At 39.3% G+C, this 25,535-nt stretch overlaps 1 protein-coding gene across 1 annotated transcript; it reads right to left on the bottom strand.

Moving 5' to 3' along the window:
* Positions 1-470: 470 nt before the first annotated feature.
* LOC106091332 (protein hugin) lies at positions 471-25,289 on the bottom strand. Its single transcript, XM_013257821.2, has 3 exons — positions 24,756-25,289; positions 5,469-5,796; positions 471-910 (listed from the first exon to the last, which is right to left on the bottom strand). Exons 1-3 carry the CDS (start codon positions 24,837-24,839, stop codon positions 657-659), a joined length of 666 nt encoding a protein of 221 aa, XP_013113275.1. The 5' UTR covers positions 24,840-25,289; the 3' UTR covers positions 471-656.
* Positions 25,290-25,535: the final 246 nt, after the last annotated feature.

Genomic DNA, 25,535 nt, shown 5'->3' with positions numbered 1-25,535 from the left:
TCTTAACTGAAAATTTTTAATTTAATTAAAATTAGTTCCCTAAATAGCTTTCAAAGGACAATTACATTGTTTAATTTATTTTAAGGTAATTTCTTTTATTTTACAAATACGTGTGTTTTTTAGACATAATTTTTCCGACCATATTTTTTTTTTTTGGGTTTTTTTTACGTTTTCGTTTTGCATTAATTTTGTACATTACACCATATAAATAATAATTATAATAAATTACATACAATGGATAAAATGCTTGTAGTTCCTCTCAATAAATGTGGATGTGTGTGTGTTTTTCAAACAAACACAAACATAACAAATAAAGTTCATCATCATAGTATGCGACAGTTTCAGATTCGTTTGCAACTATTTTCATCCATCCTCCTATTTTCTTTTTTTACTATTTTTTTAATTTTCCCAATGATAACATTAAACCAGATTAACATGGTATCCTGATTGAGGTGGATGTGTTTTGGGGGGGGGGGGGGGGGCGTACAAGGTTGTGCTGATGTAGTGGGTCTTGTTTGATGAAGAAGAGAATGTCATTGGCATGCATTTGTGGTTGGGTAATTTAGTTTTTCCATTATTTTTGTAATATCCTTGTTGTCAGTGTTGACTTCCGTCTGCCGTTGAACGGACGAAAGATAGAGGCCTTGGTTTTCGCTTTAATCACAGACCTGAGTTCGTTTACCAAGACGTGGTTTAAATTGGACAGATTTCTTCATCACATGTGGCAGATATTGACGTGAGATGCCTGCATAATCGTTGGCCAATGCGGAGCCACTTTCAAAGTCTCGTGATGCAATGCCTGCGGGATTGGCACTGTTGGTGGCAGCTGCTGCATCGAATAGCTGGAAGTCAATGCTACGACCTAGGCGGGGAGTACGGCGGGTGGGTGATTGCCATTCGCCACTTTGCACTATGGGGGCATGTAGAAAAAAGGTAAAAGGTAACAATAATATAAAAAAATGAAAATCAAACATATTACAGTTAAATCGTGCAGTGCAGTCATCCTTATAGCCTACACCACATAGGGTAGTGATGTTAAAAAAAAAAAAAAACATTGCATACTTTAGGGCAAGACCGACTATTTTTTTACCCTCCACCATAGTATGTGGGTATAGTTATTTCGTCATTCCGTTGTAACATCTCGAAATATTCGTCTAAGACCCCATAAAGTATAGATATGCTTGATCGTCATGACATTTTAGGTCGATCTAGCCATGTCCGTCCGTCCATTGGTCAACTGTGCCTAGTATAGCTTAAATCGGTTCATAGCTTTATATAGCTCCCCATGTAAACGGATTTCGAATCTTGACATCTTCAGCCGCTAGAGGGCGCTATTATTATCCGATTTGGCTGAAATTTTGCATGAAGTGTTTTGGTTTGACCATCAACAATTGTTAGAAGTATGACTCAAATTGGTTCATAACCTGATATAGCCCCCATATAATCTGATCTCGGATATTGATTTCGGGAGCCTGTAGGGGGCGCAATTACTATCCGATTTGGCTGATGTTTTGCCTAAAGTGTTTTGGTTTGACCATCAACGACTGTCCCAAGTATGGTTAAAATAGGTTCATAACCTGATATAACTCCCATATAAATCGATTTTGGATTTTGATTTCTTGACACGCTAGAGGGCGCTGTTATTATCCGATTTGGCTGAAATTTTGCATGTAGTGTTTTGGTTTGACCATCAATAATTGTTCGAAGTATGGCTCAAATTGGTTCATAACCTGATGTAGCCCCCATGTAATCTGACTTCGGATATTGATTTCGTGAGCCTGTAGAGGGCGCAATTATTATCCGATTTGGCTGATGTTTAGCCTGAAGTGTTTTAGTTTGACCATAAACAACTGTCCCAAGTATGGCTTAAATCGGTTCATAGCCGGATATAGCTTCTATATAAATCGATTTCGGATTTTGATTTCATGAGACGCTAGAGGGCGCTATTATTATCCGATTTAGCTGATGTTTTGCCTGAAGTGTTTCGGTTTGACCATCAACAACTGTCCCAAGTATGGTTAAAATAGGTTCATAACCTGATATAGCTCCCATATAAATTGATTTCGGATATTTATTTTGTGAGCCTTTAGAGGGCGCTACTATTATCCGATTTGGCTGACATTTTGCATGAAGTGTTTTCGTTTGACCATCAATAATTGTTCGAAGTATGGCTCAAATTGGTTCATAACCTGATATAGCTCCCACATAAATTGATTTCGGATATTTATTTTGTGACCTCTACAGGTCGCTATTATTATCGGATTTGGCTGAAATTTTGCACAAAGTGTTTTGGTGTGACCATCAACGACGGTCCCAAGTATGGATCAACCCGGTTCATAGCCGGATATAGCTCCTATATAAATCGATTTCGGATTTTGATTTCATGAGACGCTAGAGGGCGCTATTATTACCCGATTTAGCTATCATTTAGCTTTAGGTGTTTTGGTTTGATCATCAAAAACTGTACCAAGTATGGATTAACTCGGTTCATAACCGGATACAGCTCCCATATAAACCGATCTCGGATCTTGAGTTCTTGAGCTGAAAGAGGGCGCAATTATTACCCGATTTAGCTATCATTTAGCTTGAAGTGTTTTGGTTTGATCATCAACAACTGTGCCAAATATGGATCAACTCGGTTCATAACCGCATACAGCTCCCATATAAACCGATTTCGATTCTTGAGTTCTTGAGCCGATAGAGGGCGCAATTATTATCCGATTAGGCTGAAATTTTGCTTGAAATGTTTTGGTTTGGTCATCAAAAACTGCGCCAGGTATGGCCTAAATAGTTTCACAACCAGATGTGGCTCCCATATAAATCGATCTCCCAACTATACTCCTTCAGCCTCTAGAGAGAGCAATTCTTAACCGATTTGGCTGAAATTTTGCAATTTTTTTCTTGTATGACCTTTAATATTCGGTTTAAATGTGGCCTGAATCGGTCCATAACCCCATATAACTCCCATATAACTCCCATATAACTCCCATATATATAGATCTCCCAATGTTATTTCTTGAGCCACTATAGGGCGCAATTGCGATCTGGCTGAAATTATGCACATTGAATTCCGTTTTGGTGTGTAACAGCCAAACCAAGAATGACCCTTATGGGTTGATATCTTGGCATATAGCTGAAATAGCAGAGCAATTCTTATCCATTATCCCTTGTTTGTCTATAAAGAGATATCGGCCAAAGAACTTGACAAATGCGATCCATGGTGGAGGGTATATAAGATTCGTCTCGGCCGAACTTAGCATGCATTTACTTTTATATTCTATGCCTGTCACTTTCTGTTTTTCAAGCCATACTCACATATACATACATATATCTATCTATCCGTTGATCTGTTAGTCCCTCCCTATGTGTACCCAGTCCAACTGTCCGTCATGCCTGGTTTATCTGTACAGACAAATATACGGATAAACCACTTGTCCATCCATGGGTATATTCTACTGTCTGTCCATTCTACTGTTCGTCCATTCTACTTTTTGTCCATCCTAATGTCTGCCCATCCTACAGTCTTTCCATCCTACTGTCTGTCCATCCTATTATTTGTCATATCACTGTCACTCCATCCTATTGTTTGTTCATAGTAATGTCTCTCCATCCTACTATCTGGGCATCCATCTGTGTATCCTATTGTCTGTCCATTCCACTGTTTGTCCATCCTACTATCTGTGCATCCATCGGTGTATCCTACTATCCGTCTATCCATTTGTGTATCCTATTGTCTTTCCATTCTTCTGTCTATCCCTCCTTCTGTGTGTCCATCCTTCTTTCTGCCATCTCACAGTCTTTCCATCCATGTCTGTACATTCTAAAGTCCATCCTACTATCTATACATCCTACAGTCTTCCCATCCTACTGTGCGTCCATACTGCAGTCTTTCCGTCCTACTGTCTGTCCATCCTATTCTTTGTCAAAAGCACTGTCTCTCCATCCTACTAGCTGTCCATCAATCTGTGTATCCTACTGTCTGTCTATCTATATATGTATCCTACTATCTGTGAATCCATCAGTACATCCTTCTGTCTGTTTATTCATATGTGTATGCTACTCTCTTTCCATCCTTCTGTCTCTCCATCCAACCTACAGTCTTTCCAACCTACTGTCTGTCCATTCTACTGTCTGTCCATCCTACAGTCTTTCCATCCTACTGTCTGTGCATGCTTCATTCATTCCATCCTACTGTCTGTCCATCCTACAGTCATTCCATCCTGCTGTCTTTCTATTCTACTGTCTGTCCATACTATAGTTTGTCAAAAGCACTGTAAATCCATCTGTACATCCTACTGTCTGGTTATTCTTGTGTGTATGCTACTCTCTTTCCATCCTTCTGTCTCTCCATCCTATTGTCTGTCCAGCCTGCAGTCTTTCCAACCTTCTGCCTGTCCATTCTACTGGCTGTCCATCCTACAGTCTTTCCATCCTACCATCTTTCCACCCATGCTACATTCATTCTATCCTACTATCTGTCCATCCTACAATCATTCCATTTTACTGTCTGTTCATCCTGCAGTCTTTTTATTCCACTGTCTGTCCATCCTATTGTTTATCAAAAGCACTGTCTCTTCAGCCTATTTTTTGTTCATAGCACTGTCTCTCCATCCCACTAACTGTCCATTCATTTGTGTATCCTACTGTATTTTCCTTTTACTGTCTGTCCATCCTACAGTCTTTCCATTCTATTATCTGTGCATTCATCTGTGTATTACTATCTGTATATCCTACTGTCTGTCTATCCATCTGTATATGTTACTGTCTTTCCATCCAATTGTCTATCCATCATACTGCCTATCCTACTGTCTGCCCACCCTATTATCTGTCCATCCTATTGTCTGTCCATCCTATTGTCTGTCCATTCTATTGTCTGTCCATCCTATTGTCTGTTCATTCTATTGCCTGTCCAACCTATTGTCTGTCCATCCTATTGTCTGTCCATCCTATTGTCTGTCCATTCTATTGTCTGTCCATCCTATTGTCTGTCCATCGTATTGTCTGTCCATCGTATTGTCTGTCCACCCTATTGTCTGTCCATCCTATTGTCTGTGCATCCTATTGTCTGTCCATCCTTTTGCCTGTCCATCCTATTGTCTGTCCATCCTATTGTCTGTCCATCCTATTGTCTGTCCATCCTGTTGTTTGTCCATAGTATTATCCTTCCATCCTACTGTCTGTTCAACCATCCGTATATCCAACTGTCTGTCTATCCTACTGTATTTTCCATTCTGTTGTCTGTCCATCCTACTGTATTTCCGTCCTATCGTTTGTCCATTCTACTGTCTGTCCGCCAAGTGTTTGTATATATGTCTGCCTGTATGTTTACACTCAGTCCGTCGGTGCTTTTGTTTGTATGTCCACTTTTAGTCTTAACTTTCAATTAGGTTCATTTCTACAAGTATTTCAGTACTTGCAAAAATTCCTTTGCCTTGCTTAAGATGTCCTTTTGCTCCTCGAAAACTTACACTGTTTAATTTTTTGCAACAACATAAAGTAGACCAGAGGTGACATGTTCTCCACATCAATGACTTCCTGTGATTGGGGCATTAGTGAGGATGGCAAAAGGCCATTATCACCTAAATCCTCTAAGAATTCGCCGAAATCCTTGTATTCCGTGGCACCCGCACCAAATACTCCGGCAGCTGAACCCATATCCAGCTGAGAACGTTTGCGGCGTGTCTCTGACTTAGCATCCGTGATGGTATGGGTGTTGGTGCCGTCACGTATTGCCGCATGTGAAATTTGTGTTGCCGCCGTTTGATGTTGGGATGAATCCAAATTTTTCGTTGGTACCTGCAAAAAAAGAAGGAGACAAGTATTAACATGTTTCTTATAACGTGTGTTAAGGAGGAGTTTGGTGAAATGTGGCCTACACACATGTCGATACTCTTTCAGAAGTCACTGGAGCATATAGAGAAGGGGGAAAGACAGAGACATTTTTCCCACCCACACACATATACACACTTTAGGTATTTCAAAGCAAAGAAATGCTTAAAGATATATCACAAGGATGCTGTGACAGCAGGTTTTTTTTTTTTTTTTTATTTAGGTGATAACAAGCGACATTTTCTTACACTTGAATGTTTAAACGCCAGTTAATGGGGATGTTTCTGAAGTGGCCTGGTTTTAATATAAAAATTTTTATAAATAACCTCAGCTATAGAAAAAAAACAAAAAAAAAATAATTTTAAAGAAACTGAAATGGGCTATAAAAGAGCAGTGAAAAATAGAAGACACGTGTATTGGTTTTTTAGGGTTAGGGTAAGAGAACTTAAAAATCTAGTGCATGGCTTAGGATTTGTTGTAATCCTGGCATTTTAAATAGTGTTTTCGGCAATATTTCTCATCTCATTATCTTATATTGCTGACTTTTAAAATGGCTATAAGCGGAAGTCCTAGTTTTTAAGTCCTTTTTCACAAATGTTCCTACTAAGTTTCAATATTCAACATTGATATCAACATTGCTTTTCTTCAGTCTATTTATAATTGTTTTTTTTTTTAAGAAACTAGAAAATATTTCCACACCATCACCTTTCAGACTAATCCTTCTGCCAACATTTGTCTTAGATGTTGGTACTAAAAAAACACAAGCCCAAAAAAAACGACTTACATTTGAACACGTTTGCAAAGCCGGAAATGAAAATTTTACAAATGCCAGGCTATGGCAAATATAAACTCTAAAGTAAATCTCCAGAAAAAATCTTTAAAATTCAATTTAGACGAATTTTCCTTGGGATAAATCTGTCAAGTGGATTTTTTTGTCTTTTTTTTATTTCATCTCCAAAGACCAAAGGATTTCCAGAATTTTACCTACAAAACTCCTCACACAAAGGTTACAACAATGCAAATGGCTTAGAGCGATTTTTTAAAGAGATATACACATTTGTATATTGTACTTTTTATACCCTCCACCATAGGATGGGGGTATACTAATTTCGTCATTCTGTTTGTAACACCTCGAAATATGCGTCTGAGACCCCATAGATCTAGCCATGACGTTTGGATGTCAAAAGCACGCTACCTTTCGAAGGAGTAAAGCTAGAATCTTGAAATTTTGCAAAAATACTTCTTATTAGTGTTGGGATTGTAATTGGGCCATATCGGTCCATGTTTTGATATAGCTGCCATATAAACCGATCTTGGGTCTTGACTTCTTGAGCCTCTAGAGGCCGCAATTCTCGTCCGATATGACTTAAATTTTGCACGTGGTGTTTTGGCATAACTTACAACAACTGTGCTAAGTACGGTTCAAATCGATCCATGTTTTGATATAGCTGCCATATAAACCGATCTTGGGTCTTGACTTCTTGAGCCTCTAGAGCCTCTAGAGGGCGCAATTCTTATCCGATTGCAATAAAATTTCGCACGACATGTTTTGTTATGATATCCAACAACTGTGCCAGGTATGGTTCAAATCGATCCTTAACCTGATATAACTGCCATATAAACCGATCTGGGGTCTTGACTTCTCGAGCCTCTAGAGGGCGCAATTCTTATACGATTGGAATGAAATTTTGCACGACGTGTTTTGTTATGATATCCAACAACTGTGCCAAGAATGGTTCAAATCGGTCCATAACTTGATATAGCTGCCATATAAATCGATCTTGGGTCTTGACTTCCTGAGCCTCTAGATGGCGCACTCCTTATCCGATTGGAATGAAATTTCGCACGACGTGTTTTGTTTTGATATCCAACAACTGTGCCAAGTATGGTTCAAATCGGTCCGTAACCTGATATAGCTGCCATATAAACCGATCTGGGGTCTTGACTTCTAGAGCCTCTAGAGGGCTCAATTCTTATACGATTGGAATGAAATTATGCACGACGTGTTTTTTTGTAATATCCAATAACTGTGCCAGGTATGGTTCAAATCGATCCTTAACCTGATATAGCTGCCATATAAATCGATCTCTCTATTTTACTTCTTGAACCCCCAAAGGGCGCCATTCTTATTCGAATTGGCTGACATTTTACACAGGTCTCCAACATATAATTTTTGTGGTTCGAACCGGACCATATCTTGATATCGCTCTAATAGCAGAGCAAATTTTTTCTTTTATCGGGCGGACAGACAGATGGACACACAGACGGACGGACGGACAGACGGATGGACAGACGGACGGACGAACAGACGGACGGACAGACGGACGGACGGACAGACGGACGGACGGACAGACGGACGGACGGACAGACGGACGGACGGACAGACGGACAGACGGACAGACGGACGGACGGACAGACGGAGGAACGGACAGACAGACGGACGAACGGACAGTCGTATGGACTGATAGATGGACAGATAGACCGACAAACAGAGGAACGGACATACAAATTGACGGACTGACAGACGGACGGACGGACTAACAGACGGATGGACTGACAGACAGACACACGGACATACATGCAGACGGACAGACAGACGGAGAGACAGACAAATGCACAGATAAGTGGACAGACAGACGGACATGGCCAAATCTACTTGTCCGTCTTATATTTGACTCAGGTCACATACAAGTCACAGTTTCAGGACAACAAATCCGCAATTTATGCGATTAAGACTTTAAATTGGAAGATCAATCTAAATGGCAGTTATATATTAATATAGTCTGATCCGGACAAATGCTGGTCGGATGACGGGAGGCTTAATAAAGGGTGATTTTTTAGCTATTATCTTTTTGGCAGCACTGGTTTAAACAGCTCAAGCACGTTTCGTGTGTTATTTCATTGTCAAACATCTTCAGTTTGGTCTATAATTTAAGCATAAATCGTCTTACAAACGATAAACGATCTGTTAAGAAAGTTCATAACGCGCTTCTTCCTTTTTATGACGAGGCTTATTTTTGGCTCAATGGGTACGTAAATAAATGATCGATTTTGGAATGAAGATCAGCCAGTAGCATTGCAAGAGCTGCCAATGCATTCAGAAAAAGTCACAGTTTTGTGGGGTTTATGGGATGGTGGCATCATTGAACCGTACTTCTTCAAAGATGATGTGAATCGTAACGTAACTGTGAATGGTCAAGTGAAATTCAACTATGAAACGTAACGTTACTCTGAATATTGAGATGAAATTCAAGTTTTTTTTTCCCCAAGTGCAATAGCTTGACTTGCTTGACAAGTGGCTTTAACAACACTGTGCCACATGCCACACAGCACTCGTAAAAATGGACTTATTGTGAGGCTTGTTCGGTGAAAATTTTATTTCACTTTTGGGACTGCTTGATTATGAGATCGTGCTCCTTTAGACTATTTTTTTTTTTTTGGCTATGTTACGGAGGTCGTTGTTGATTGCATATGGGCCATATCGGTTAAAATTCGGATATAGCTCCCATATATATTGGCTCCTCGACTTCTTGATCCCCTGGAAATTCTGCACATATTGTTCTGTTACAACTTCCCAGGATCGTACTAAGTATGGTTTAAATCGGCTTATAAACTGATATGACTGATATGAATCCCTATACGCCGCAATTTTTTTCGATTGGGCTGAAATTTTGCAGGAAATGTTCGGTTACAATTTCTAACGATCATGCCAAGTGTGTCGGTGTATTACCACATATAGTTCCAATATAAACCGACCTCCCGATTTGACATCTTGAGCCTCAAGAAACCGCATGGTTTTGCGATTAGAACGACATTTTGCTCGTGGTGTTCTGCTACGACTTCCAACAGTCATATCAAGAATGGTCCGAATGGTCAGAATAACCCGATATAGCTCCAATATACACCGATCTCCCCATTTGACATCTTGCAAATGCAAGTTTTCCCATGAACATTCCATTAAGGAACAGGGGCAAACTTCTCACATATCACCAAGTGCTGTCCGATTCAAATTTTAAGCTCAATGATAAGGGACCTCCTTTTTATAGCCGAGTCCGAACGGCGTGCCACAGTGCGACACCTCTTTTGAGGTGAAGTTTTTTATATGGCATATTTTTTTACGATGGTCTCGCCAGGATTCGTCCCCAGGCGTTCAGCATCATAGGCGGACATTCTAACCTCTGCGCTACAATGGCCTCCAATCCACCTTGAGCCCCTGGAAATCTCAATTGCTGTCCGATTTAGCTGAAATATTGCACTTTGTCAAATTTTGCCTGGTTTGGTAGAGATTTGGTAGGTAAAGTACAACAATGAATTCAACTAAGTTTATTTTGAATAAATTTATAGCTGAATCCATGATTGTGGGTTCCCAAGATTTAGCTCGTCCCAACATAGCGCTTTTACTTATTAAGTCCATATCTTGCTCTTTCAAATATCCAAAATAGAAAAGTTTATCGGCATCTGGTGAATTGGACAGTCACTTTGCGGATAAAATGATGTGCGAAACATGATTTTTTAGCCATTATTGGTTTATCCGAGGTTTATATGACGAAGCTGAATCTTGGTGGTACGTCAAACAGTGGGAGAAAACCAGAACAAAAAAAAACTATTAAAAAATATGCCGTGTGAGAACGGGTAGAGATATATCTTTGCAATTTTAAGAAATGGTTAGGTGTTAGCCAGATCGTGTGTAAAATTTTAAGGCCCTAGGTTGTCCGGGCGCCTTTTGCCAGACCCCTAAAGTTGGTCACCTCGGTATTTCGAAAAATTATTCGCGCTGCCAAATCTTCATTTGTGGTCCGATTTTCATTTTTTTATACCGACCACCATAAGATGGGGTATACTAATCTAGTCATTCCGTTTCTAACCCCTTGAAATATTTATCTAAGACACCATAAAGTAGATATATTCTTGATCCTCTCGACATTCTGAGTCGATCTATCCATGTCCGTCCGTCCGTCTGTCAAAATCACGACAGCGGTGGAACCCGTAAGGCTATCAGCTTGAGAATTTGCACAGATGCTTAATATTGATCTAGATCGTTGGGGATTGCAAATGGGCCATATCGTTTCAGATTTAGATATAGTTCCCATATAAACCGATCTCCCGAAGAGGCTTCGTAAGCCCCTGGAAGCTGCAAGTTTTGTCCGATTTGGCTGAAATTTTGCAAGTAGTGTCCTGTTATGACTTTCAACATCTGCGCTTAGTACCGTCCGAATCGGTGTATAACTTGAAATAGCTCCCATATAAACCTATCTCCCGATTCGGCTTCATAAACCTCTGGAAATCGCAATTTTTGTCCGATTTGGCTAAAATTTTGCATGCAGTGTTCTTGCAACAACTGTGCAGAGATTGTCCTTGTTCGGTTCCCAGAAGCTTAGTTTTTGCTAGTTTAACTGAAGTTTAGTACATAAAAAACGATAGAATAAAATGATGCCCTTCAACGAAATTTATTTTGTATACATTTTTAGCAGAATCCATGGTGGTGGGTTCTCAAGATACGGCCCGGCCGAATTTAGCACGCTTTTGCTTGTTTTTTTTCCCTAGATAGCATTAAAAACCTTACAAAGTGTGGTGTACAATATCTCCAATGATTTTGAGAATATATTGGGCTGCCCAAAAAGTAATTGCGGATTTTTTAAAAGAAAGTAAATGCATTTTTAATAAAACTTAGAATGAACTTTAATCAAATATACTTTTTTACACTTTTTTTTCTAAAGCAAGCTAAAAGTAACAGCTGATAACTGACAGAAGAAAGAATGCAATTACAGAGTCACAAGCTGTGAAAAAATTTTTCAACGCCGACTATATGAAAAATCCGCAATTACTTTTTGGGCAACCCATACGAGTTTCAATATTTATTTGTTGAAATTTTGGTCGATATTGGGTTCATATAAGGGTCTTGAGCCCGATTTCGCTGAAATTTGACATAGTGGCTTGCTTTAAGCCTCCCTTCATCCAACCAACATTGTGTCCAGATCAGACTTTTATTAGATATAGCTGTCATGTAAACCGATTTTCCAATTTATTGTCTTAATGCCATAAAAATCGAATTTGTAGCCTGATTTCGCTGAAACTGTGACTTGTATAAGTATTCTTGGGACTTACATAAGTATTCTTGGGACCCAACCAGTCCCTGGTAGTTGGTATCCAAAATTCGGCAAGGCCGAACTTAGCACGTTTTTACTTCTTTGCTACTTCATTTGTCATCAATTGTTAATGTTTCGTACTAAATAAATTATTGTAGTAATAAATTTATTTCCTTTTATTTTTGCAGGTTTCGATAAACTAAATGCCCGGTGCGATAAGGATCACAGCCTAAATCTTTAGGTAAATAATACTAAAATGTTAACTGAATATGACATAAATTACTTAAATTCATTCAATTACTTTTCTTCTGTATATCTTCTACAAGAGTATCTCACAGCACAACTCTAAAATAATCATTAGCTCTTCATCAACTTATGATCAATTCAATAGTTTTGCCATAGTTTTAATTCACAACATTCCCCATGAAACGACCTCAAGTTAAAGACTTCCAAGTGAACCACAATAACAAAATGAAATTGCTTTCGTTCGTCAATGACCACTGTTAGTTAAATTAAATTCCTTGAATGACTTTGAATGGCATTTGAAAACACTTTAAATGCAAAAGTTCATCCGAAGAATAGTCATCGAAAGCTTATGGCACACTAAGACATGACCAATCGATGGCGCCTCAAATCAAGTAATTGGCCAAATTGAATGAGAAAAGCATTCAACCATTTCAGCCTCACAATAGTTGATCATTTATTCCACAGACGCAGATGGGTTGTAAATGTCTCGAAGTGGAGATATTCATTTTCCAAAGGAATACCTCAAGAATTGAGCAACAATTTTGTTGTTTTATTTTGATATGGCTGCATGCAGAGAATGTGTTTCGATGTGTTTTTGGCTTTTTGCAAAGTGCACTGAAGGACACAATTCAATTGGATATGGTGGCACGTCTTGTGGTAACCACTTGTATATTGAAGACATGCACATTGCTGAAATACATTTTAAAATTTTACTGAGAATTTAATCAAACAGCTGAGGTAAGTATTTTAACGTAGCCCCAATACTACATTAAAATACTTACCATTATAATGCTAATAAAAAACACAAGTAAAAGCGTGCTAAGTTCGGCCGGGCCGAATCTTATATACCCTCCACCTAGCACAGTTGTTGGATGTCATAACAAAACACGTCGTGCAAAATTTCATTCCAATCGGATAAGAATTGCGCACTCTAGAGGCTCAAGAAGTCAAGACCCAAGATCGGTTTATATGACAGCTATATCAGGTTTTGAACCGATTTGAACCATACTTGGCACAGTTGTTGGATATCATAGCAAAATACTTCGTGCAAAATGTCATTCAAATCGGTTAAGAATTGCGCCCTCTAGAAGCTCAAGAAGTCAAGTCCCCAGATCTGTTTATATGACAGCTATATCAGGTTTTAAACCGATTTGAACAATACTTGGCACAATTGTTGGATATCATAACAAAACACGTCGTGCAAAATTTCATTCCAATCGGATAAGAATTGCGCACTCTAGAGGCTTGAGAAGTCAAGACCCAAGATCGGTTTATATGACAGCTATATCAGGTTTTGAACCGATTTGAACCATACTTGGCACAGTTGTTGGATATCATAACAAAATACTTCGTGCAAAATGTCATTCAAATCGGTTAAGAATTGCGCCCTCTAGAAGCTCAAGAAGTCAAGTCCCCAGATCTGTTTATATGACAGCTATATCAGGTTTTAAACCGATTTGAACCATACTTGGCACAATTGTTGGATATCATAACAAAACACGTCGTGCAAAATTTCATTCCAATCGGATAAGAATTGCGCACTCTAGAGGCTTGAGAAGTCAAGACCCAAGATCGGTTTATATGGCAGCTATATCAGGTTATGGACCGATTTAAACCATACCTAGCACAGTTGTTGGATATCATAACAAAATACTTCGTGCAAAATGTCATTCAAATCGGTTAAGAATTGCGCACTCTAGAGGCTTAAGAAGTCAAGACCCAAGATCGGTTTATATGACAGCTATATCAGGTTATGGACCGATTTGAACCATATTTGGCACAGTTGTTGGATATAATAACAAAATACTTCGTGCAAAATGTTATTCAAATAGATTAAGAATTGCGCCCTCTAGAGGCTCAAGAAGTCAAGACCCAAGATCGGTTTGTATGACAGCTATATCAAAACATGGATCGATATGGCTCATTTACAATCCCAACCGACCTGCACTAATAGAAACTATTTGTGCAAAATTTCAAGCGGCTAGCTTTACTCCTTCGATAGTTAGCGTGCTTTCGACAGACAGACGCAGGGACGGACGGACAGACGTACGGACGGACGGACATGGCTTGATCGACTTAAAATGACATGACGATCAAATATATATACGCTTTTTGGGTTTTCAGACTGATATTTCGAGGTGTTACAAACAGAATGACGAAATTAGTATACCCCCATTCTATACACATGTATTAGGTATCACTGAGTTTCATAAGACTCCCTTTACTCAATATTAGTAAAATCGTTTAGAGTTACGCTTCTTGTGACGTTAAGAAATTTTCAAGGTTCAGTTCAGTTTATATGAGGACTATGTGAAATTCGATTTGGCCCATCTTCGAACTTAACCTGGTTATGGGTAAATATCTGTATCAAGTCCCCAGCGGGAAATTGGAGGCGACGAAGCCTTATATCATTCCTGGTTTTGCATCCGCGAGACCTCGTCTCCGAATCCCAGGTAAGCACTTACCTTTCTGACGGACGGAAGACAGACAGCAAGACAGACAAACAGGCAGACCAGCAGACACACAGGCAAACAAAAAGGGAGACAAATAGACGGACAAGCAGTCACACAAACGCTCAGAAAAACAGGCAGTCAGTCAGATGGACGGACAAACAGGGAGATAAACAGACTGTCAGACTGGGCATTATGGACTGCTGCCGCGACAGGCGATCTTCAGAGATCTTTGCTCTAAGATATGTTTCTATCAACCTCCCTAGAGACTTTAGCATAAAAGATGACAAACTAATTGGACGAAAATCTTTCATCTTCGTATGGTAAGGTTTTCCTGCGTTTGGAATAAAAATGTCCTTTGTGCCCATCCATGCAACAGGTATATACGATATGCTGATACAAGCAGAGTATAAGCCAAGGAGCCATTCTATCGGACACAGCATTTAATTCAGCTGGATGTACATCATTGGGGCCTGGCGACTTGAAGGAGTCGAAACTTTTTTAACGCTGAAAAGATATTCAACTCAGACACAATTGTTCCAATAACCTCCGAAAAATGGATATAAAAGACTATATCTTGTCCGTTGGAGAGTTTCCCTCGAAATGTGTATCGACAAGTAGTTCTAGTGTTTCCTCACTAGACATTGTCCATACATTCTCTGACTTTTGAATAGATGTCGAGCTCAATGATAAGGAACCTCCTTTTAATGGCCCAGTCCGAACGGCGTGCCGTAAAGCGACATCTCTTTGGGGAGAAGTTTTTACATGGCAAAGTATGTCACAAATATCGCCAGCATTTGGAGGGGATAACAACCGCCGAAAAATTTGCTGATATCATTGTGAGCCCAGGCGTACAGCGTCGTAGGCAAACATGCTTACCCCTACATTACGGTGGCCTATAGTTGAGCATAAAATTGCAGCAGACACCACTCATTGATTTGTGAGAAGTTTGTCCAGTTCTTTATTGGATTGTTCATAGGCAAATTTGCATTTGCAATAGATTTCGAGAATGGGATCTTCTTTAGCCTGAAGGCCTCAGATGTCTCCTACACGGAGCTGCAGATTTCCAGCCAGGATTTGAGCCTTTCTTAGCTCGTCCTTTTATTTTCTTAGTTCGGCCTTATAGACGTCCCAATCGTGTGGTGTCCTTGTGGCTTCTACCCTGCTGAAGAGTTTTGTGCAGTCCCAGTTCTGGGGTCCAGCATGTCGGTCGCTGTTTGCGTCTTGTCTTGGATTTAGAACATGCTAACACAAGCATGCCATTCAGGTTGTTCCTGATCCCCTTAACCATTATGTCTATGTCCTCTGCAATTACACTTCCTTTTCTGGTCTAGAAGGGATAGTCATTCAGAATGTGTGCCCAAATTTATCCCAATTCGCTTTTCTTCTGTTTAGCCGAGGAGCCACTTGTGCAGTTTCTCCAACGATGATCAGAGAAGCTGTGGACATCCAACACTGGACCAAACTCTACACGAATGTCTTTATAACTCCCTGCGAACATTTTCGGTAAAATCTGGTGATAAATGAGACTTTTATGGGCATAATAGCTTAAGTTTAGAGATCGGTCTATAAGGGGGCTATATCAAGATATTGGCCGATAAAGCCCATCTTCGAACTTAACCAATTTTACGGCTCATTATGTAATTTTCAGCCAAGTTGTTAGACCGTATACTCGTATGGCTATAGTACTAGGCAAATTTTAAAACAATCCATATAAAATTTCTTAAGAATAAAATAAATAATAGATAATTGAATACTTCTATTTGAGTAACCTTTTTATTGAATTGCCACTCATCAATTCCCCCCCTCAATTAAATTCACTCACTTAAATTACTTTCAAATTTCAAAACTATTGTCACGTTATAAACAAAACTGAAAAACAAATCTGAAAACATAGAATGCAACTAAAAATTTTGCTAAACAACACAGCTGTGATTCATTTGTTTGTGAATCCTTGAAGCATAAAACACAACGCAAAAAAAAGTTGCAACAACTTGACTTGAATGGTGGGTGAGCGGCAGTGCAAATGTCACCTACAGCTGTCAAGTCCATAACGAGCGATCTGCTCTAATGCTCCCATAAAAACTTTTCTACAAATGTGTCTGCAACGTATCTCTTCCACTTGTCTCACTCGTGTTCGAATACGTTTTACTATAGTCAGCGGATTTCAGCTCAACGAGTGGGTAAAATGGGAATAGACAATGGGGTGGAAAAGTAAAAATTAAAAATTTTCACAAGACATTTTGAATAAAAACCAGTAAAACTGTATTAGGTTAGGTAAGGTTAGAGTGGCAGTCCTCTACAGACTCACTTAGACAATTTGAAGTCCATTGTGATACCACAGCAGCGACAGACCGAGGCTTCTGGCGGGAATCGAACCCACGACCCCTGCACTGGTAATCCAAGCACGCTACCAACTCGGCTACCGGGGCGCCCAAAACAATCTCATCGGTGGTTATCCCCTCCTAATGCGGGCGACATTTGTGAGGTACTGTACCATTTGTTATGGCAGCCGTGTAAAAACTTCTCAACAAAGAGGGGTCGCACTGCTGCATGTCAATTGGACTCGTCTATATATAGGAGTCCCCCTATCATTGAGCTTAAAAAAATTGAATCGGACAGCACTCATTGATTGATGTGAGAACTTTACTCTGTTCTGAATGGAATGTTCATGGGCAAATACACAATTATGTTAACGCAGAGTTCATAAATTTCAATGACTTGCAATCGTTGCTCATTTGTGAGTTTCTCCATGATGAAATAGCAGAATATACTGAATATCTTTCACTTTCGCAGGTGACATCATCCTTTATTTTATTTAAACTTCATCGAAGCTGAATGAAGGTGACGTTTTTTGTGAACCTATAATGCGGAAAATCGGTCGATATACAGCTACGTCGAAACCTAGACCGGTCTAAGTCAAATCGGTCAGAGATAACGAACTCACGATTGGAAATTTCAACGAAGTCGGATAATAAATGCTCGTTTTCGTGCTCTAATCCAAAATACCTTTCATTTGAGCCCCTTATTGTCATGGTCGGTGAATATGTATGTCCGATTTAGGAGTGTTTTGGGGGATGGGGTGGTCTCTCAGACACTTGGCTCCAAAATTGGATACAAAATTAGGTTTTCTTATCTCAAATACCTTTGAGCCCCATATTGCCATAAGCGCTAAACTTGTCTTCTTTGCGCGTTATTTTGTGAGAAAGGCGGTCCCCAAATATTTGGTCCCACATTTGGACATCAGAAACGTATTCTACTCCCAAATTCCATTTATTTGAGCGCCATATTGTCATGGCCTGTAAATAAGACCTGTTTGGGTGGTGTTTCGCGGAAGCGATGGACCCCAATAAACTTGGTCCCCAAAGTGGTTATCAATTTCATGTTCTACTCCCCAATAACTTTTATTTTAACCCCATGTTGCCATGGTCGGTAAATATGTGCGCTTTAAGGGTGTTTTGTAGAGTGGCCTGGTCTCCCAAATACTTAGCCTTGGAAATATATCAGCATACTGCTCATCTTTCAAAGATTATTTATTTGAACCCCATATTGTCATTGCTTTAAGCGGGCCAAACACCTGACCCAAAAATTGGATATCAAATTCGTTTTCTGATTACAAAAACCTTTTGTTTGAGCCCCTTATTGCAATAGTCAGCAAATATGTCCGTTTTGGGGGGGGGGGGGGGAAGGTGGGTCTTGAGAACTATCAACATCTTGCTTCACTCTTCTTCAACTCGAATTTTCATGGAAAGCAAATACATCCTATATGGGGGTTGTTATGGGGGATGAAATGTCCCCTAGACAGTTGGTCCCAAATGTTGATATCAGATTCGTGCTCTTCTCCCAAATATCTTTCATTTGAGCCCCATATTTCAATAGTCGGCAAACATGTCCGGTTTAAGAGGAAGGGGCGATCACTGAGTGACTTGGCCCTGAAAATATATATCATATGCATGTTCTACTGTAAAATACCTTTTTGTCGAGCCCCATATTGCATTGTTGTGGGGGTGGTGTGGCATCATAGACACTTTTTCCCGCCTATTGCTATCAGATTGGTGCTCAACTCCCAAAGACTTTTCATATGAGCCCCATATTGCTATGGTACATAAAATTGTCCTCTTTGGGGGAGTGTTTTGGTGGAGGGGCGGCCCCTCAAACCTTGTTCCCACATTTGGATGGCTGATTCGTATTCTACTCTCAAATACCTCCGAGTTCCATATTGTCATGATCGTCCAAAATGCCCATTTAAGTGGGTTTTCGGATCGGAGCGCCCCCCTTGGTATTTGGACCAAATTTTTAGCATCAAATTCGTACTCTACTATTGAATACCTTCCATTTGAGTCCCATATTGACCCGGTCGGTCCATTTTTGTTTTTGGGTGGTACCTTTGGGGTTAAGGGGAAGGTCCGCCCTCTCCCATATCAATAAATTATATAACATATTGCTCCTTCCAGACCATAATCATAATCTACTCCCTGATACCTTTAATTTGAGTCCCATATTTTCCCCATCGATCCGCTTTTATTTTTGATTGGTGCTTTAAGGGTAAGGGGGAGGGTCCGCCTTCTTACGACATTAACAAATTCTGCTGTAGCTTATTGCTCATTCCAAAAGCTATTCGTAATCTTTTCTACAATACCTTTCATTTGTTCCGATTGGACCACTATTATTTTTGAATGGCGCTTTTGGAGTAAGAGGTAGGATCAATCCCCTTACGATATCAATAATTTCTATAGCCTATTGCTCCTTGCAGACAATATTCGTAATCTACCCTAATACCGCATATTGTCATTATAGTCCATTATGCCTATTTAATGGGGGTTTTGGGGTCGGGTGGCCTCCTAGGTACCTGGACCCAATTTTAAATATCATTTTAGTCATTTAAGTTCCATATTGTCCCGATCGGTCTACTTTTATTTTTGGATGATGGTTTCGTGGCAAGGAGGATGGTCCGTCCCCCTTCCTAAATCAAAAAATGTCCTAGCCTTGTATTCCTTCCAAACCATCCTACTGAAAATTTCAAGAAAATCAGTTCAGCCATTTTCGAGTACATTGGGAATAATCAAACAAACAGACAGACAAACAGACACACTGAGTTTTGTATAATAGATGCTAACCCAAAAATATTTTCCTAACTCCCCCTCCCTAATGTCTCATTTGTGTATTCGCTATCATACACTCTAATATAACAACTTTTGCTTGGCGCATTCGATTCACACCTTTTGCAAATGGCACCGTAGAAGGACACGAATTTTGCATTAACGTTTTGGGAGTTAAAGTAAAAGAAAAGTTCACGAGTTTTTTTGTTTAGCTCTCTGGCATGGAGGAGCAGCAATTACAACAATTATGTTTTATTGTCTGTTCTTGAATTGCTTCGTCTTTTTTTTTGTGCTATCCGACCCCAACCTTGAAACTCAAAAGTTATACGTATTCCCTCTTCCCTCCAACTACCTCAAGTTATGGGTTTTACACCTGCAAATTCCATTTTGTTGATGCTTAGATGGAGGAGATGTAAGAGCATGTTCCACAACAAACGAGAAATCGTTTAATTCAACTGAGATTTCACAAAGTTCAGATGTTAATTGATTTCAAATTTCTAGAAAACTTGACTTTTCCACGCAACTTCAAAGACAATTTCACATGTGGTGGTTATGGTGGGAGTGATGATAATGATGATGGAGTCCTTGTTGTTAAGAGACAGAGAGAGAGAGAGAGAAAAGGAAAGTAATTGCCTTGTCATAGTGCAAGTGGCAGGCAAACAAAATTTTGAAACGTTTGGGAAAATGGGAATTTTGTAATAATTCTTTAAAGCCACAATGTTTGCGTTAGGACTTTATCGAGTTTTGTAATAATCATTTAAAACCAGAAAGAAAAGGCAAACGTCGGGCGGTGCCTACTTTATAATACCCTACACCTACTCAATAACCACAAAAGGTGGGCTATATATATTGGGTTGCCCAAAAAGTAATTGCGGATTTTTTAAAAGAAAGTAAATGCATTTTTAATAAAACTTAGAATGAACTTTAATCAAAAATACTTTTTTTACACTTTTTCAAAAGCAAGCTAAAAGTAACAGCTGATAACTGACAGAAGAAAGAATGCAATTACAGAGTCACAAGCTGTGAAAACATTTGTCAACGCCGACTATATAAAAATTCCGCAATTACTTTTTGGGCAACCCAATAATTCTGAACTAATTTTGATGGACCTCAGCGGATGTATTCAGATAGGTTATTAGTTTAGGTTATCCTTCCTGCCGAAGTTCGGGAGAATCGGTTAACAAATGACCATTTTATTGCTGTATTACTGCAAATCGGACGAACATATATAAGGGAGCTACATCCAAATCGGAACCGATTTCTATAAAATTCACCAGTTATATTGAGAGTCAAGAGTAAATCGTTCCTGCCAAATATCGAGAGAATCGATTAACAAATTATCATATTATTGCTGTATTACTGCAAATCGGACATATATATGGGAGCTATAACCAAATCTGAGCCGATTTCTATGAAATTCACCAATAATATTGAGAATCATAGGAAAATCCTTCCTCCCGAAGTTCGAGAGAATCGGTTAACTAATGACCAATTAACTGCTGTATTACTACAAATCGGACGAACATATATATGGAAGCTATATCCAAATCTGAACCGATTTCTATAAAATTCACCAGTTAAATTGGGAGTCATAGGAAAATCCTTCCTGCCAAATTTCGAGAGAATCGGTTGACAAATGACCATTTTATTGCTATATTATTAAAAATCGGCAAACATATATATGGGAGCTATATCCAAATCTGAACCGATTTCTGTAAAATTGATTGAGAGCCATAAGAAAATCCTTCTTGCCAAATTTCGACAGAATCGGTTGACAAATGACTATTTTATTGCATTATTACTGCAAATCGGACGAACATATATATGGGCGCTATACAAATCTGAACCGATTTTTTCCAATTTCAATAGGCTTCGTCTCTAGGTCGAAAAACATGCCTGTATCAAATTTTAAGACGATCGGATGAAAGCTGCGACCTGTACTTTGTACACAGGCTAACATGGGCAGACGAACAGACAGACGGCCAGACAGACAGACAGACGGACATAGCTAAATCGAATAAGAAAGTGATTCTTAGTCGATCGGTATACTTATTAATGAGTCTATCTCTCTTCCTTTTGGGCGTTACAAACAAATGCACTAAGTTATAATACCCTGTACCACAGTAGTGGTGTAGGGTATAAAAAGGGTTGAAAGGCAAAATACCTATCCTATAAGTATATATTGGGCAATATGATAGATAGAAGCTATAACTAAACCTGAACCAATTTTGGCAGGTGTGCCGAGATGGAAAAGAAAACAAACCTTGCTAAATTTTGGCCCCGAATGTTAATATTCATGCCTTACTCGGCAGAGGTGTCAAGATGGGAAAGAAAACAATCCTTGCTAAATTTTGGCCCCGTATGTTGATATCACATTCGTGCCCTACTCCCAAATATCCTTCGAATGAGCCCCATATTTCCATAGTCGGCAAACATGTCCAGTTTGGGGTATGGGGGAGTTTTGGTGGATAAGGCGGCCACTCAGTGAGTTGGCCCTGAAAATTTATATCAGATTCGCATTTCCAAAATACCCATTATTTGAGCTCCACATTGCAATGGTCAACAAATGCGTCCTATTTAGGGGGTGTTATAGGGGTGTAGTGGACCCAAAGATATTTTTTCCCGAATGTTGATATGAGATTTGTGTTTTACTCCTAAAGACCTTTCATTTGATCCCCATATTATGATCGGTAAATTTGTCCTCTTTTCGGATGGTTTGGTGAAGGGGCGGCTTCCCAAACACTTGGTGCCACCTTTGGATATGAGATTCGTATTCTACTCTGAAATATCTTTTATTTGAGACCCATATGGCCATGGTCGATAAAAATGTCCGATTTAGGGGTGTTTTGGGGGCAGGGGTGGTCCCCCAACTACTTGGTCCCACAATTGGATATCAGATATATTTTCTACTCCTAAATACCTTTCATTTGAATCCCATATTGTCGTGATTGATCTATATATATATGGTGGGTTTTGAGAGTGGGGCGGTTCCCCTGGGCGCCCCTCCCGAAATTTGGATACCAATTTTTACTATAAGAGGGCACAATTTCACCTAAATCGTAACACCCATCTCCTAGGTGTGACGCTTCTTAAAATTATGGTAAGGGGGAGCGTCCGACCCCCCTCTCTTCCGATATCAAAAACTTAAGTGCCCTATTTTTGCAATCGGTTCAACTGTTTTTGAGATTTTTTCAACGGTTTCGCAGTGTTCTTATCTCCGTAAGACTTGATTTTCTTTCCAGCTTCCGTAGAAGTGGTTGGAATGTCAGTTCTACCCCTACATGTGTATATTCTTTTCAGAGTCGTTCCAAGTGCCTCGACTTGCTTTCTCAATCTTCTTGTGAAATTAGCAAAGCCCTCGCTCACTACAGCCGTCAGCCCGCTTTCCTTATCTCTTGATTCGGCTGAGATGACTGTTTCATTAACACTGTAGTTGTCTATATCAGAAACACCACCTTTACTTAGGGCTAGAAACGAACTGAGCGTCCCTCTGGGTTATCCGTGTCTTCTTCATTTGTTGGTCTGACAAAAGGTTGTGCGCTTGAAGCATTACTCTCGACCACATTCTGTGGTTCGGATGCCACCATAGCAGCTGTTGGGCCTTTGTAACCGCTGATCATCAACCACCTAATGGATAATCCAATCCTTGGAAGACTTTAAAATTGTTGGCGTAATAGGTACTACCTATTACGATATACAGATATTTTCGATAAAGAGCGAAGTAAAAACAAATCCGCTTCACTCAACGGTTATTTATTTACTTTCTGAGTTAATTGTGAAATAAATTGTCTTGGTCTCCAACCAACCATTAATCCAAAGCCCCACCCTTGTCTTGCATCAAGGCATTGCCGCTAAATCTACAAATCTTCCATTTGTAGATCTTGTAGGCATATAAGCTCACTTAATTTAATGAACTTTCGAAATGGCTACAACCAAGTAACACCACGGAAAGGTCAGCGTGCACCGGTAAGATGAGAAAAGAACCGAGATCAGCCTCAACATTGCTAGGTTAAATCCAATCAGAACCTTCCCCTACATTATCCACCTTAACAGAACAATTTATATGGGTCTAGTATGGAGGCCACCGTGGCTCTGAGATTGACATATCCGCCTGAATGCCTGGGTTTGAATCCTGGCGAGATTTTCAGAGAACATTTTGGGCCGACTTGCCAGCGAAAAGGAAATCCCTTATATTTGAGCTTAAATCTGGTTTGGGCAGCAATTTAGGCCACCTTGGCTCTGAAATTGACATATTCGCCTGAATGCCTGGGTTTGAATCCTGGCGAGAATTTCAGAAAACATTTTGGCCGACTCGTCAGTGAAAAGCAAGTCCCCTGTCATTGAGCTTAAATCTGGTTTGGGCGGCACTTTTAGATATGAAAGAAGTACTCTCGCTGTTCCTTAGTGGAATATTTTTATAAAATTTGGAATTGTGGAATAAATTTGAAATTTTGCATATTTTCTAAATTTGTCAAATTTTGGATTACTGGCTAAAAAAACCATAATTACACTTTCACATTAATCTTTAAAAAAAAGTAAAACCATTTCATTTATAGCCCCTAACTGGACTTCGCATGGTCTTTAGGAATTTAGAAAAGGAGTAGAAATATCTCTTTCTTAGCTTCATATTTTTTATTTTCTCTATAAAATAGAAGCTAGCATTGCCAAGCTCAACGCCTTAAGAGATGTCATAAATTCCCTTAATACTCTACACAAAAATATGCGCCCCTATTTTAAGATACAAAAATGTTTTTTCTTTAGCCCAAGGCCAAAAAAGAAAAATGGGACCCACATTAAAAAAATCCTCTTCAAATAGAATTAAAGGACATTTCAACCTTTTTCTCTCACCTGTTTCACTAGGTTTGGGTCTCTAGACAATAAACAAAGCGTTGGGTTAAATTAAATTTCGTCTCTCACTTTATTTAGCTACAGCAAGGTGACAAATACTTGGCTAAGAGTGTATGTGTGAGGATACATTTCCTTTTCCATTTGACCAACTAGTAAGCAAATAAAAGCAAACGGTACAAGCCACCATAATAACTTACCTCGTTTCGAGTGGGCTTTGAAGTGCTGGAGGCATAACAACAAAATACGACCAACACAAATGTTAAAAAACTTAAACCGCTCATTATTACACTTCTTGATGGGTAGAGAGAGAAATAGTCAAAACACCAGCAACAACAACAAAAGCAACTAGCTGATACTCAAGGTCCTTAGACTTTGGTGTTTCTTGGTTAGCTCAAAGTCTCTAACCGCTCGTTATGGCCACTCAAAGGCACAACACTAAAGTCCTGCAGATCCTTATTTACTCAAACGGCCACTGCTGCAAAGAGTTGCTGGGGTTTCACAACCTCTTTTGATGGTACTTCACTTTTGTGTTGTTTTGCGTTCTTGCCTCTGTATTTTAAGTCCTTTTTTTGTTTAATATTTTACAAAACAAATTTCATTCAACACAAATAACTTTTGTTTTATTTATTTTTTTTCTGCAACACAAACAGCCAAGCACTGCAGCTATTTGAGCTTTGGTATCCTTAGAGAAGTATTACACACTTTCTAAATATTTTGTCAACCGATTAAAAGCTAACTAGCAACTGATAGCACAACTCGAAGGAAATTCAATATTTATACGATGGCCATTGACTATTGATGAAGGATTTGTTTGGCCCAGGGCTACAAGGGAATGACTTGTTGAACATGATTTGCGGATTTAAGCCGAAGAGATCATTAGCCATTGTATCCTGTGAAGCCAATGGCAGTTGATAATTTAATTTAATTTACTTTTGAATGACTAATTGTCACGTATTCTCGTATGGAAAGTATCGGTG

This window comes from Stomoxys calcitrans, chromosome 2, assembly GCF_963082655.1.
Source record: "Stomoxys calcitrans chromosome 2, idStoCalc2.1, whole genome shotgun sequence".
NCBI lineage: Eukaryota > Metazoa > Arthropoda > Insecta > Diptera > Muscidae > Stomoxys > Stomoxys calcitrans.
Note: the sequence above shows the minus strand (reverse complement) of the source record. Positions and strands in the feature narration are given on the sequence as shown.

Bases quoted from the DNA above. Each gene is read 5' to 3' on its own strand.
- LOC106091332 (XM_013257821.2), bottom strand. From the start codon at position 24,839: ATGAGCGGTTTAAGTTTTTTAACATTTGTGTTGGTCGTATTTTGTTGT. The intron at 5,797-24,755 runs GTAAGTTATTAT...CTTTTTTTGCAG, and splicing joins CAAAGCCCACTCGAAACGAG to GTACCAACGAAAAATTTGGA. The intron at 911-5,468 runs GTAAGTTTTCGA...ATGCCCCCATAG, and splicing joins GTTGCAAAAAATTAAACAGT to TGCAAAGTGGCGAATGGCAA.